Consider the following 12,808-nt stretch of genomic DNA (forward strand, 5'->3'; position numbering starts at 1 on the left):
AAACAAACAAACAAACAAAATGAAAGAGACAGACACAGCATTTCTCAGTCCAAAATTTCAATTTATATTTGGAGTCGTAAGTGAGTAGTTCTTCAGACCGGCGGAATATAGTATATTATGTTATTCGAATTTGTTTTATTTCAAAATCTAAAATTGAGAGCTTACTTATGACCGGAAATATCTCTATACAGAAGAACTGCGGAGTGGGGGATTTTGCCTTTCACAATCCAAATATATAATTCACTTAATGCTATATTCTTACTAATACCCATAAGCCTTAATTAGAAAATGATGAAGACTTTAAAATTACACCAAATATATATATATTGCTTCACTCTTACTAGGAAGAAATATTTTTATATATTTCGTTACACTGTAGAGCGCTCAAAGAAAGTGTTCGGTAATTCATATTTTTATATTCAATTGGTTTGACCCTACTTTCAGTCCCACAAAATAGAACAAATTGATCATACTTATTAGTTATTAGTTCCATCGTATATATGATCCCAGCTCCTTTAACTAGATATATTGTACACAAGCTTTTGATGCCAAGGAGCCTAAATTTTGCTTTCTTTATACTTTCCATCTTAAAAAAAGGAGCCTATGAAATTTGAGCATTTAACATCTTTATAGATAAAAAAAAAAAAGGGGGTATTTTTAAACCCTTTAGCATTTTGATTAAGATAGAAAAAGAAAAAAAGACTATATAAAATCATAAAATCTAATAATTAAATAAAAGTTATAAATTTAACTGCTTCTAAATTATGAAATTTAAGATTTTATTCTCAGAAAAGTTGAATTTATTTATTGATATAGACTCGCTTAAATAAGCCATTCCAGGTGGACCAGGAGATTATCTCCCTAAGGAATTTGATATAACATATAGTATGGACTCTTTATCTCACCTAAAAATAGTTCATTCTGAGTATATAGATTGGCTAGCTCATCTAAACTTATAGGTCAAACTCGCATAACTACTAGCCCGCTTAAAGAGAATGCCTAATACAAACTATGAATTACCTAAGATGTAGAGAGAGATTGTCCAAGAACCACAACTCATGATCTTCGTTAATTATCATGGTCAACTACCATGTTCTCCATTTTCTGCAAAATAGAAGCCTACGTCTCTAACATTTAAGATATTGTTTTATGTTCTCTCGTTGGTTTAACTCCTAAGAAATCATCTATAAATACTAGAAATCACTGCATATGTCAGGTAATACCATTTTAGACTTTTAAACTCCAGAAGTTCAAATCCATGGCTACTTTAAGCATTAGAGTAGTTCTTTTAAGACAAAATGCTTGAACTATTCTTACCTTGTTCATGTGGGTAATCCTAGAGTCTTCTTTATAGAAATTTCATCATCAACTCTCTATTATAAATCTGTTAACTTTATTTTGATTCCCCTAGACTTATAAGATCTGCAAAAAATATCAAATTTAGGTCTAACACACTCTCCAAACTTATGTCTATGCCAATAATGGCATGAAGCTAGACTTCCAGGTAGATAATGTAATGAGTTTGCCAATAGCAAACACTAACATGCGAGTTTGTAAAGGCTATTAGTTGGATGAATCTAGATCATAAAAGCATATGAATGGATGAGTTCACTAAAGGCATAATTTGAGATGAGAGTTCGCTAAAGGCAAACGTTAGGAATAAATTTAGATTGTCAAAGAAAAATGATGGAATGAGTTTTCCAAAGGTGGATGGCGAGATCAGAGCAAGAAATAAGATCGCTAAAATCATATGGATGGTTTTGCCAAAGGCAACAAAAAGATCTTAAAGCACTTTAAAAAATAAGAGTTTAATTATGATGTCTAAAAGTCTTCTAAAGAACAAGAGTTCGATAATGATCTCCTAATGCTAATTCCTAAAAGAGAAACTAAGAAAAAAAAGTATTTAGGACGAGCAAAAGCTTGGTAATTTTCTCTCGATGCTCTCCACAAAACCATCCCTGTAACGGCTCAGAACCAGATCACATGAGATATTATTTGCTTTGGCCCCCACTGGCCTTACGGTTTTATCCCTTTGGCGGGTTCGAGAATTTACCAAAGGGATAAAACCATGAGGCCAGTGGAGGGCCAAAGCGGACAATATCTCATTTGATCTGGTTCCTAGTCGTTACAGATAGTATCAGAGCAGGACCTCTTTAGTAGATGTATGGTTCAAAGACAAACTAGGCGGAAGCTGGTGGGCAAGTGACAGCCTGGCCTAGAGAAACAGTTCAATAAGGGCGGAAAGTGGACGCCGGGACAAGGAGCAGCTTCTAGCAGGCTTCTAGGATGGCATCACTCTAAGGTACGGGGGTACATGAATGAGTCAAATTGCACATCGAAACGGAGCGGGGAATGGTTGATAACATATATGTAAAGAGTCAGAACTAATCACATGAGGCGCTTTTTGGTTGTTCGGCTGTGGAGTTATAGGACCTACAAAGTTAAACGTGCTTGGTTCAAAAAAATTATAGGATGGGTGACCTCCTGAAAAGTTCTCGAACCCGCCAAAGGGACAAAACCGTGAGGCCAGTGGGAGGGCCAAAGCGAACAATATCTTATGTGATCTAGTTTTGGATCGTTACAATCCCTAAATACTCGCCCAATATAAAAAGAGAAAGCTAAACATAATTATGGGCCTATTTGGTTCAGTTGATCAATACAGCTGGTAGCTGATGGCTAGTAAATTAAACCGTTTGGTATAATTTTATTAGCAGTTACTATTAGTATGTTAAATGACCACATAAAAACTCTTAAACCTTAAGGTGGAATTTGTAATTAGAAACTCTAGATTTTGCCGGGGAAAAAATTGGAAGAAAAGAATTGAGGAAATCGGGAGAGTGAAACGGTGAGTTTTGAGGTCTTCATTATACTCAGCACCGTAGACTGCAGGACAAGCCATGTGTGGACGCCATGTCATTACTGGCACACACCAAAACACGAGTGGGTAGAAATGATACAAGACGCAAACATAGTGGACCAAATTGATACGTTTTAAAGGTGAAGGTAGACTCGCGAAAATGGTTAAAGGTTAGGGTATCTAGGATCGTTTTCCCTTTAATAAATTTTTATGCTTCTAGTTGTAGAATGGCTCATGGTTATTTCCTGTCTTGAGTCATTAATTCAAATCTTTTGAAGGTACACGTAAGGCAGACTCGCCTAAGTAGGTCATTCCCTAAGTAACTCAACATAACTCATAATATGGACTCTTTATCTCACCTAACTCCCACCAAGCTATGAGCCTGCCTAGAGATATAGATTAGCTAGCTTGCCTAAAATTATAGAACTATAGCTGGCCTAACAAAATTTTCCAAAACAAATTACGAACTCGCCTAGATACAAATCACTCAAAGATTATCAGACCTCTTATATAGTTTAGAGATCCTCTAAGAATCAGAACCCATATAATCTCCACCAATTATTATGGTATTACTTCTTGAAAATTAGTAGATCATATCTCCACTATTCAAGATATTTCTTCCACATTCTCTAGTTGGATAAATTCCCAAGAAATCATTTATAAATACTACAAGTCATTCCATACGTGAGACAACAATATTTTAGACCTTTAAACTCTATTTACAAAAGTTCAAAACCATGACTAATTTAAACATCAAATAGGTACTCCAGGCAAAAGGCCTAGGCTACTTTCACCTTATTAATCTTACAAGTAATCATAAACTTTTCTTTATAGATTTCCGTTGTCAATTCTTCAATATTTATCAGTTCTTCAGTAGAGATCTTCCATCATCAGCTCTCGAGCATACTCTAATTACTTCATTTTAACTCTCAAGACTAATAAGCTCTAAGAACAGTTGTCAGATTTAGGTCTATCAAATTACCTTCCTCCAAATTGCAACTTTAAATCATTGTGCTTTTTTTTTTTTTTTTTTTATAATGTTCGATCAAAGGAATGGCCTATTCTGTTTGCATGTGGCTATCATTCTAAGTAGAAATACCTCAAATGGAGAGAAACATAAATGGAGACATGATTGCCCACCAATTTTTAGCAGTGTAGCCACTAGTATTACAAAAATTAAAAGAAAAATTATCACACATAAAATGAATGCCTCTAAAAGAGGTAGATGGTTATAGATAGATAAATGGCATCATTAATTCCAAATATTGACTATATTCATCTGGTTTTTAATTGGCTGGCCTTCTGCAAAGCTCCTAATTTGCACTGATTAGTGATTAGGAAAGAAAAAGAAACATAAATAATATACTAAATAAAGAAGAAAGCAAAGACTTTCTTGCCTCATTTTATTAAAGCAAGTTGATAATGAAGAGCCACAACAGCAAGCAACATGCTTATTTTAATCTTTTATTCCAATCTTTATCTTATTATTGAAAGCATAATATCTTTCCTAGAAACTTGATTAGGGCACTTCTGATGAGGTGGAGATAGTAAATTTTTTATTGAAATATTTTAAAGATAATAATAAATTATAAAAATTTCAAAATAAGAATTTAGTTGCAGGAGAAAATGATCTCGTATCAGAATTTTTTAAAATTTTTTCTATTAATTTAATGTCTCGAAGAAATAAACATATATTTTTTGCTTTTATTTTGTTTAACAGCTATTAAAATTTTAAATTCGAATAAAAAAAATCTTTTTATTCGGGCAGCTCATTGTCCCCAATATCAAAGACTGGATGTCTTTACCAAACCTATTAACTTGCTCTAGAAACCTATATGCATCTTTTGAGCCAAATATATATGCCTTTAACCATCATAAAGGAACAAAATTGGAAACATAAAATCAGTTTCAGATTAATAGATTATATTCTGCACTTTTTCTACTGCATGCATTTTTAAAAGACAGTTAATTCTCTATCTGTGGTGCCCCATAATTTAGTTATTATTATTTTTTAAGAAAAGAAGGAAGAGGAAAACCCATTCAAATCACTGGCAAGTCTTTGTTTGTTTTTGTTTTTTTTTAATGCATTCCCTTTATTTAATTGAAAAGGGGACTTCTAAAGCATCCCAAAGAAAAAAGTGCATTCTTTTTTTCAAGCAAAAGAAATGGAAACACTTCTTTATCCATATAAATATAACTTGGAAAAAGGTGCTGGAAATGAGGATAGGCTACTTTTGCATTAATAAAATCAGATTCCTTTTCTAAAGAAAGGATTTGAAAAACCTAAAAGAAAACTACTTTCCTCCAAAATTGCAACTGAAAGCTGCCCAAGATCGAACTCAAAAAGAGTTATCACCAAATCCACTGAAACCTGAAAGATGGCATGAAGCCAAAAGGAATAGCATTAACCAGGACCCAACTTTTCAAAGGATCAATACCATCAACATGCATGCCCTCACACATTGCTTAATAGTCTTTTTTTTTTTTTTCTTTTATAACCATGAAAAAAATGTTTATTGAAAAATATGATTCATGTCCCACTTCCGTAATGACTTTTTGTTTTACAAAATTATATTTTAGTACAAGTGACACATTACCAATAATGGCGAAACTAGATTTATAAATTAAGATCAAACTTGGAAGAAATTCTTTTATCTAATCTATATATATATATATGTTCTCATTCATACACTAAACTGACAGATGATAGATAAATATTTATTAATTTTAGATAATAAAATATGTGTCAATTATTCAATATCAAAATATAAAAATTTCATATATATATATATATATATATATATATATATCATTTTTCTATTTATCGGGATGTATACACCTAATTTAAGCAATAATTTCTCAAGTAAGGATAGTTGAATTTAATTAAAGTGGCCAATACTTAAAACCATAAATCATCAAGTGTTTAGACACTTAATACTCCTCTTCAAATGTGAGATTTATTATACACTTTATAAAAGAAATGTATACATTTCCTCTTACACACTACCATGTTAACCATTTCTATTATTAACAAAAAAAAAACTCAAAGTTATCGAATTTAAGGGAGGCAAAGGACAATGTAAAAACATACAAAATATAATACTGAATTGAATTCCGTTTCAAACTTAATTAGGAGGGAAACTGCCCACCTTCCTCACAACATCGCTTGGCCATTTACTAAATAAAATTTTAAAAATAATTCTATATCTCTTACACACTCTTATAACGTGAACAAATATATACCTATTTTACTTTATACTAAGATATTTAATTAACAGTATAAAAAAATTAATTTTCAATCAGAAGCTTTAATACCATGTCAAACAATTATTCCACTAAAAAGTTTAATATTTCTAATATGAGTACCAAGCAGGGTAGCTAGTTCATTGGTGCGATCTGAGAAAAGGAAAAAAGAAAGAGAAAAGACATGTGAAAAAGTTCCATTTTCATGTGTCTACTTTACAAGCTAGAAACATTTTTACTGTATATATACAAGTGAAATAATCATGACTATATATATATATATATATATATATATATATATATATATAACTTTCACTGTAGCTGTCCATAGATGAGCACATGGAGCTGTATCCTTATTATGAGCTTTACAGGTCAATATTGTTCTTGGGGTTACAGCATCTTAAAAATTTCCTCTCAAGTAATATTAGATAAAATAATTTCTGATAATTGTAAACTAATACCCCAATGATTTCCTATTAAAGCCCATAATTTTGGAAGTATTTTCTTTCCTTCGATATTTGGGGATAATGATTATTACAAGTGTTTAAAGTTTCTAAATTTTGCATTATGCGAGATAAAAATTTAACCATGAGAAGAATATTTAACCATTTCAAGTAGTAATGACATGACAAAACTTAGTTGCAATTGTTTAACCAATAGAGTGAGAAATTCATAGGATTAAGCATGTCTTAGATACTCAATGCATCTTGCTTAACATGATAATATATATTTATTTATTTATATAAGAAGATTTTTATTTTGTTTTGGCTTTTTAAAATTCATATTCTCCAAGCCTAGACTAAAGTATTATGATCAATACATAGCTTAATTTAAATGTATAGCTTGATCAATGCAAAATTAAGTAATGCCATGATGGGGAACCATAATCCAAGAAAGTAAATGGCCAAATCCATGAATAAAGGTATTAATTTTGAAAAGGCAAATGTCATGGCTTTAGCTTTATCCCTTTAAATTTCTTTCTTTAATAATTAGAAATAAACAATGCCATATTTATATTTTTTATAACTTCCCATTTAGACAAACCTTTATCTCTTTATGCTCTTATTTGACACTTTGTAAGCATCCTACCTGTTCTGGGACCCACTAAATTAGACTTTTTTTATTAACCCTACAAGCATATGACGTGGAGTAAATGATGTGGACAAAAAGCTCATCATCAGCTTTTCCACGCTACCTACCTTTAAGTTCTTCTTGGCGGCTTTGTAACATGAACTTCAACAATTCTTTAATTCCTTTGCACTTTTTAGAGCTTGATTGATTGCATATGTATGTATATATAAGCACATTCTCTTCCCTTCTCCTTTCTGCAGCCCTTTCCTTTTCTTTCAAGCTCTTCTCTTTCTTTAATGGCTAATAATCAGGAAGAGGGTATTAAGCTCTTTGGAACGACAATTACGTTGCATGGTAAGCAAGAAGTTAAAGAAGACCAAAACAAAGAAAATTCAACGCCTGAAAAGATTATACCATGCCCCAGATGCAAGAGCATGGAGACTAAATTTTGTTACTTTAACAACTATAATGTTAATCAGCCTAGACACTTCTGCAAGGGCTGCCAAAGATACTGGACGGCAGGTGGGGCTCTTCGTAATGTTCCTGTTGGTGCCGGTCGCCGTAAAACCAAGCTACCTGGACGCCCAGATGGATGCTTGTATGATGGCTCTAGTGGAGTGGATCCATTTGAGCTTGATGGCAGGGTGATCGTTGAGGAATGGCAGGTTGCATCCCATGGTGGTTTCCGGCATGTTTTCCCCGTGAAGCGGAGGCGGAGCAACACAGGTTGTGCAATGTACTGATTTTGACATCTTGTCTTTTTCCTTTCAACCATATTTTAGAGAATATATGCAATATAGACAGATATATAAAACTACCGCACGTCTAGCTTATTAGTCTTGTTTTCGCAGTACATAAATATAATAAACTTGCAGAAGATGACAATTCTTGTTAATCCTGGTTTTCATTTTCTTTTTCTGTTTAATGTTCGTAGTGTACAGTTTCGACGACATATAAGTGCATACATATTTTATGCGTAGAGCACATCCAGAATCAATTATTTAGATGCTTCATAACATGTCTTAGGGATGGTGTGTTTCCCATATTGCAGTTCAACATGAAGCTCAGTGATTACGATCATATTTTGGTGTTGAGAGATGTATATTTTAATGGCTGACCATAAAATATGAGTAGGTGATCCAGATCAATCTCATCATCATCGAGAGGCTATGATCCAATTCAATCAAATTTGATGCTTTGGAGAGTCACAAGATCGATCAGATGCGGGCATGCAGTTGATCTTGATCAGTGTCGATCGAGCTGATTGGTCAGAATTTTACATCTATAAGACGGCCATGAAACTTTCATTGCAAGGGATGAAAGAAGCAAAAGACCCATAATCAGAAGCTATTGTTACTGTGCATATATCAATTATATGTCAAAAGCAATATGATGTTCTTGGGCCATGATCATGATCTAATTTAAAAAGGTCAAAATTCAATTATGCACCAAAGGTTGATTATATATAAAAGATATCATATCCCTTTCACAAAGTGACAAAATTATTATAATTTTTTTCTCTTTTATCACACACAATATGTCAATGAAAAGAAAAGCTTTCAGATTCATCCACTGAAAGAAGGAAAAAAAAGAAAGAGAACAACTTTGTCTAGTACACAATAAATTTGTGGTGTGAATATCTGACTCGACCTACTCCCTGTTTAATAACTTCTCCTCAATATGTATTTGGATAAAAATAGTTGAAATTATAGATTTTAAGCAGAGGAAGACAATCTTTGCCATTCTTTCTGAAATTTAAATAAAAAACATTCTTAAAATGAGAACAATCAAATTAAGAGCCTGACATCTTTATATGAAAATGAGATAAATTCTACTCTTTTCTTTCTTTCTCTTTGCATTAATAAAGTCATAAAATAATATTTAGTCATATACTCATGAGACTATAAATAAGAAAAAGAAGAAAAATAAGTTATTATCTGCCTAAGAGTTTTACGCGAAACAATTTTAATATTTTTAACATAATTTTTCATATATATATATTTATCCTGTTGAATCTAAGGTTTTTAAAATAATTATGAATACATTTATATTAAAAAATCATATTTTATGCATACTCTTCTAAGTCAGAAATTCCCAAAGAATTAAAAAATTTCATCCAAAAATAAGGACTCGGCAAAAGTCATTAACTCAATACTTCCATATTTGAAAATATTGGAGGACATCCTTTAACCAATCACTATAAATATTTAGGATATTCATCATTTTGAGATAATAACTATTTAAATATTTATTAAACTCAAACAAATACTGCTCTTGAACTGTTTAATATAAACGTATATACTATCTTTGAGTGGTAATTTCAGATTTCATATATATCTAAATATATAAAAAAGAAGAACCACGTACAATTCATTTCACGTGTTCATAAAAATTGCTTGTCGATTCACAATTGATTGTATCATAGTCGCAGAGGATTTACTTTTTTCCCTTGGAAAAAAGGTCCCTTTTTGGTGAAATTACTTTGGATTTGATTGAAATGCAATAAAGGGAGACCACTTGTACAAAATTGTTAAGTTAAAAAATGTACACAACCGTTCCTTTTACAAATGGGAAAAGAAAATATGAAGAGACCAAAAGGGCTTATAAGTACAAGTTATGCCAACAGAAGCTTAGCCACAAATATATTATGCTTTTGCGATCAAAAGCACATTCCTAAGTATCCCCTTTTTTCTTCTTTTTAATTAATTAATTATTCGTTTGTTTTTTCATTGCTTTTTGTCATGAGAAATAGTAAACTAGTATAAGAGCCTGCAAATTATGATACCCAATTCAATGAATTTCATTTGATTACTTTTGGATACTCCTTAAATAAGGAATCTAATTCATAACTGATCAGCTTTATCCCTTTTAATTATGCTTGGCAAGCTGTTTTAGTTCAGAAATACGTCATGCCCTTTGATTCTCTAATTTGATTATTTTCTTTTAAGATAAGAATCTGGCATTTATACCATGAAATTGGCCTTAAACCCTTAAAATAGCACAAAAAGCGTTAATTTTGGAATTGATAAGACACTAATGAGCATGTTTAGTTTTAAATTTGCATTGCCATGGTATCATATCTTGAAGAACTAGATTCAAGAAGCAGATTCTAAAGCAATTACTTAAGATGTAGACTATCAACACATTAGAAGAAAGATAACAAAAAGAAAAAAGAAAAAAATTAAAATAGAATATAATAAAGTTTGAGAAATTCAGTGTTTAGGCTAAAAGCAGCATCAGATTCAGATGAACAGGCCAATATATGTCCCCCAATCTAATTTTCAATAAGGTAATAATTAAGGTTGCCAAATGTGTGATAGACACAATCGCAGACCTAAGGAATTCTAGTGGCTAGCGATTAGTTCTCAGAACACTGACTTTAATGCCAGTGATTATAGACATATTATATGTTGTGTCCTAAAAGTACTACATATTATGTAGTAGATTCTTGATACAGCTTAAGAATTACTGCACAAACTTAATTTCTATAGTTGCAGAATCCTCAGTCTAGGGCCTTCCTTGCTTGCCATCATTTGGTTGATTACCATCATCTTCAGGCCTGGACACCATATTGGATTGATCGACAGTATGTTGCTGAGGCCTGCAGAAAACAAACTTATGTTAGCTGAGCTTTAATCTCAATTACGAAATGAATAATTGGAGCAAGGGGGGCCTCGGCTTCAGCGAATAGTTCCTCTTCAGCAAGCCTCAGTTGGTGACGAGTATTGGGCTTCAAGAGCATGTTGGGCCTGAGCTTAGATTTACTATGGGCTATACTTTTGTTGGGGCCGTCACTTACTTTTGAGCTCATTTGGTTAACTTTCTATAGAATAGAATTTATTTCATATGATTCCGTTGACTTCAGTCTTTACATAGGCATCTGTGCATGCAGGAATATAGGAGTCTAGGACCCATAGGTATTACTGATTACGTGTCTATTTAAGAGGACAAATTTCTGATGGCGATAATGACCCATCCTTCGCCGCGGGGGTGCATAAGCATAAAAAATAGCCATCGCCATCTCGAACCCATTGCTAAAGGGTACCAGTCAATGATACCCAATTACAAAAGTTACCTCCTAAAAGAATTTTCCTTCAAATATATACTCCTTATACCCTGTTAGTCTTTGTTTTTAACTAATACCATAATCGGGTCACTTTTCTTTGGTTAAGGATGACTCGAGCAAAGAAACACCCAAACACAATTCAAAGAAATGAACTCTAATTATAAAGAATTCCTTCAAGTATTAACCACAAATGCCAAAGAACAGAAAGAACTCAAGAACCTCAAAGGGATCTATCAAGCTGTCTCCAAGTCAAAGAACAACCAAGATAAACAAACTAAAAACCGAAACTGTAAACAAGAAAATATAATTACATACCTATTTGCATTGTAAACCCACTTGTCATCTTCCCAATCAAAATGAATCCTGGCGTTATAAAAACCACAATGCACTTCATTCTCATTACACTCCAACTTTAAATAGTAGTTAGGATCAACCACTCTTACAATACTGCCTACCCACCAAGAATCATTAATATACGCATCAACCCTATCATTCACCTTATAATTTGTGTAGGTGCTGGTCGGTGGAGCAGGCCTTATATCCTCCGGCTTAACCACCTCAGTCAGCAATCTTGTTTTGGCTTCATTGTACCGAGTTTCGTACCGTACCAAGTACCTGGTTAGTCCGATCGCAGCAAGAACCGTTGCTGGGTAGTATGACCCCAGAAAGCCTTCTTCTTTCTTGCATATCTCTACCACTTGGTTTTGTTCAAGAAGCATTTTTCTTGGAATGTTTAAAGAGAGAAATGGAGATGGCTGATAGATATTTGTTTACGGGGAAGAGACACGACTTTTATGAAAGAAATCAAACCCTTCTAAGGAAATTAAAATGACCAAGACTAGGAGACGTGATGTGCTTTAAGTAATAATTTTTTTAATTAACAAGTTTCAATCAATTCGCCCTTTATGACCCAAAACCTTGCGAAGTCGGCCGACACTAACCAAACCCCTGGTTTCCCTTCTATTATCTTGTAATGGGTTGGACCCACTTAGATGTCAATTTGTAGTTCTAAAGCTTCTGGAATTAACTTAACAACCCAGCCCATGGCCTTTTGAATATTCATACTGAAAATAATATTATCAAAACAAATTGAAAGAGGTGAATGAACATTTTTTTTTTTAAATGCGTGAATGAACAAATTAGGTACAAAATCCAGTCCTTTTGATCATCAACATTTGTTAAATTTAAGAAAAATTACTATATTCCCTTGAGATTTGCCAAAACAAACAAATATGATTCTGCATTTTTAAAAGTGAATTAGTATTTTTTCATATTTGTTTCCGTTAACTCTTATTGTCCCTCCATCTATTTTTTTTATTAGTCAAACTGGTCAAAAAGACTTAATTGATAACAAAAAGTTCAAGTTGATTATTGAATTTATTATTAAATATTATCTAAAATTAAATGTTCATAAAATTAATATTTAAAATTATTTTTTAGAATAATGTAAGTATCTCATTCAAAATAATGTTAATTTTAATTTTGGTAGAATATTTATGCTAATTTTATAATTTTATTAAAATATTAAAATGTGGATAAGAATTTAAGTTATTCAAATTCAAAAGACTTCA

At 32.3% G+C, this 12,808-nt stretch overlaps 2 protein-coding genes across 6 annotated transcripts; one reads left to right on the forward strand and one right to left on the reverse strand.

Annotated features, from left to right (window-relative positions):
* The first annotated feature begins 7,339 nt into the window (after positions 1-7,339).
* On the forward strand, positions 7,340-8,664 carry LOC8259240 (dof zinc finger protein DOF1.5). Of its 5 annotated transcripts, none has more exons than XM_048373684.1 (2): positions 7,340-7,897; positions 8,106-8,216. In XM_048373684.1, the coding sequence occupies exons 1-2, from the start codon at positions 7,468-7,470 to the stop codon at positions 8,126-8,128; spliced, it is 453 nt and encodes a 150-aa protein (XP_048229641.1). In that variant the 5' UTR covers positions 7,340-7,467; the 3' UTR covers positions 8,129-8,216. The 5 variants fall into 5 exon arrangements, with proteins under 5 accessions (XP_048229641.1, XP_025013757.1, XP_025013758.1 ...); XM_025157989.2 differs by lacking the exon at positions 8,106-8,216 and adding an exon at positions 8,223-8,664 and having other exon boundaries at positions 7,341-7,907; XM_025157990.2 differs by lacking the exon at positions 8,106-8,216 and adding an exon at positions 8,306-8,664 and having other exon boundaries at positions 7,341-7,907.
* Positions 8,665-10,336: 1,672 nt separating this feature from the next.
* LOC112535378 (protein AGENET DOMAIN (AGD)-CONTAINING P1) lies at positions 10,337-12,130 on the reverse strand. Its single transcript, XM_025157993.2, has 2 exons — positions 11,553-12,130; positions 10,337-10,772 (listed from the first exon to the last, which is right to left on the reverse strand). The coding sequence occupies exons 1-2, from the start codon at positions 11,954-11,956 to the stop codon at positions 10,679-10,681; spliced, it is 498 nt and encodes a 165-aa protein (XP_025013761.1). The 5' UTR covers positions 11,957-12,130; the 3' UTR covers positions 10,337-10,678.
* Positions 12,131-12,808: the final 678 nt, after the last annotated feature.

Source organism: Ricinus communis, chromosome 5 (assembly GCF_019578655.1).
Source record: "Ricinus communis isolate WT05 ecotype wild-type chromosome 5, ASM1957865v1, whole genome shotgun sequence".
NCBI classification, from domain to species: domain Eukaryota; kingdom Viridiplantae; phylum Streptophyta; class Magnoliopsida; order Malpighiales; family Euphorbiaceae; genus Ricinus; species Ricinus communis.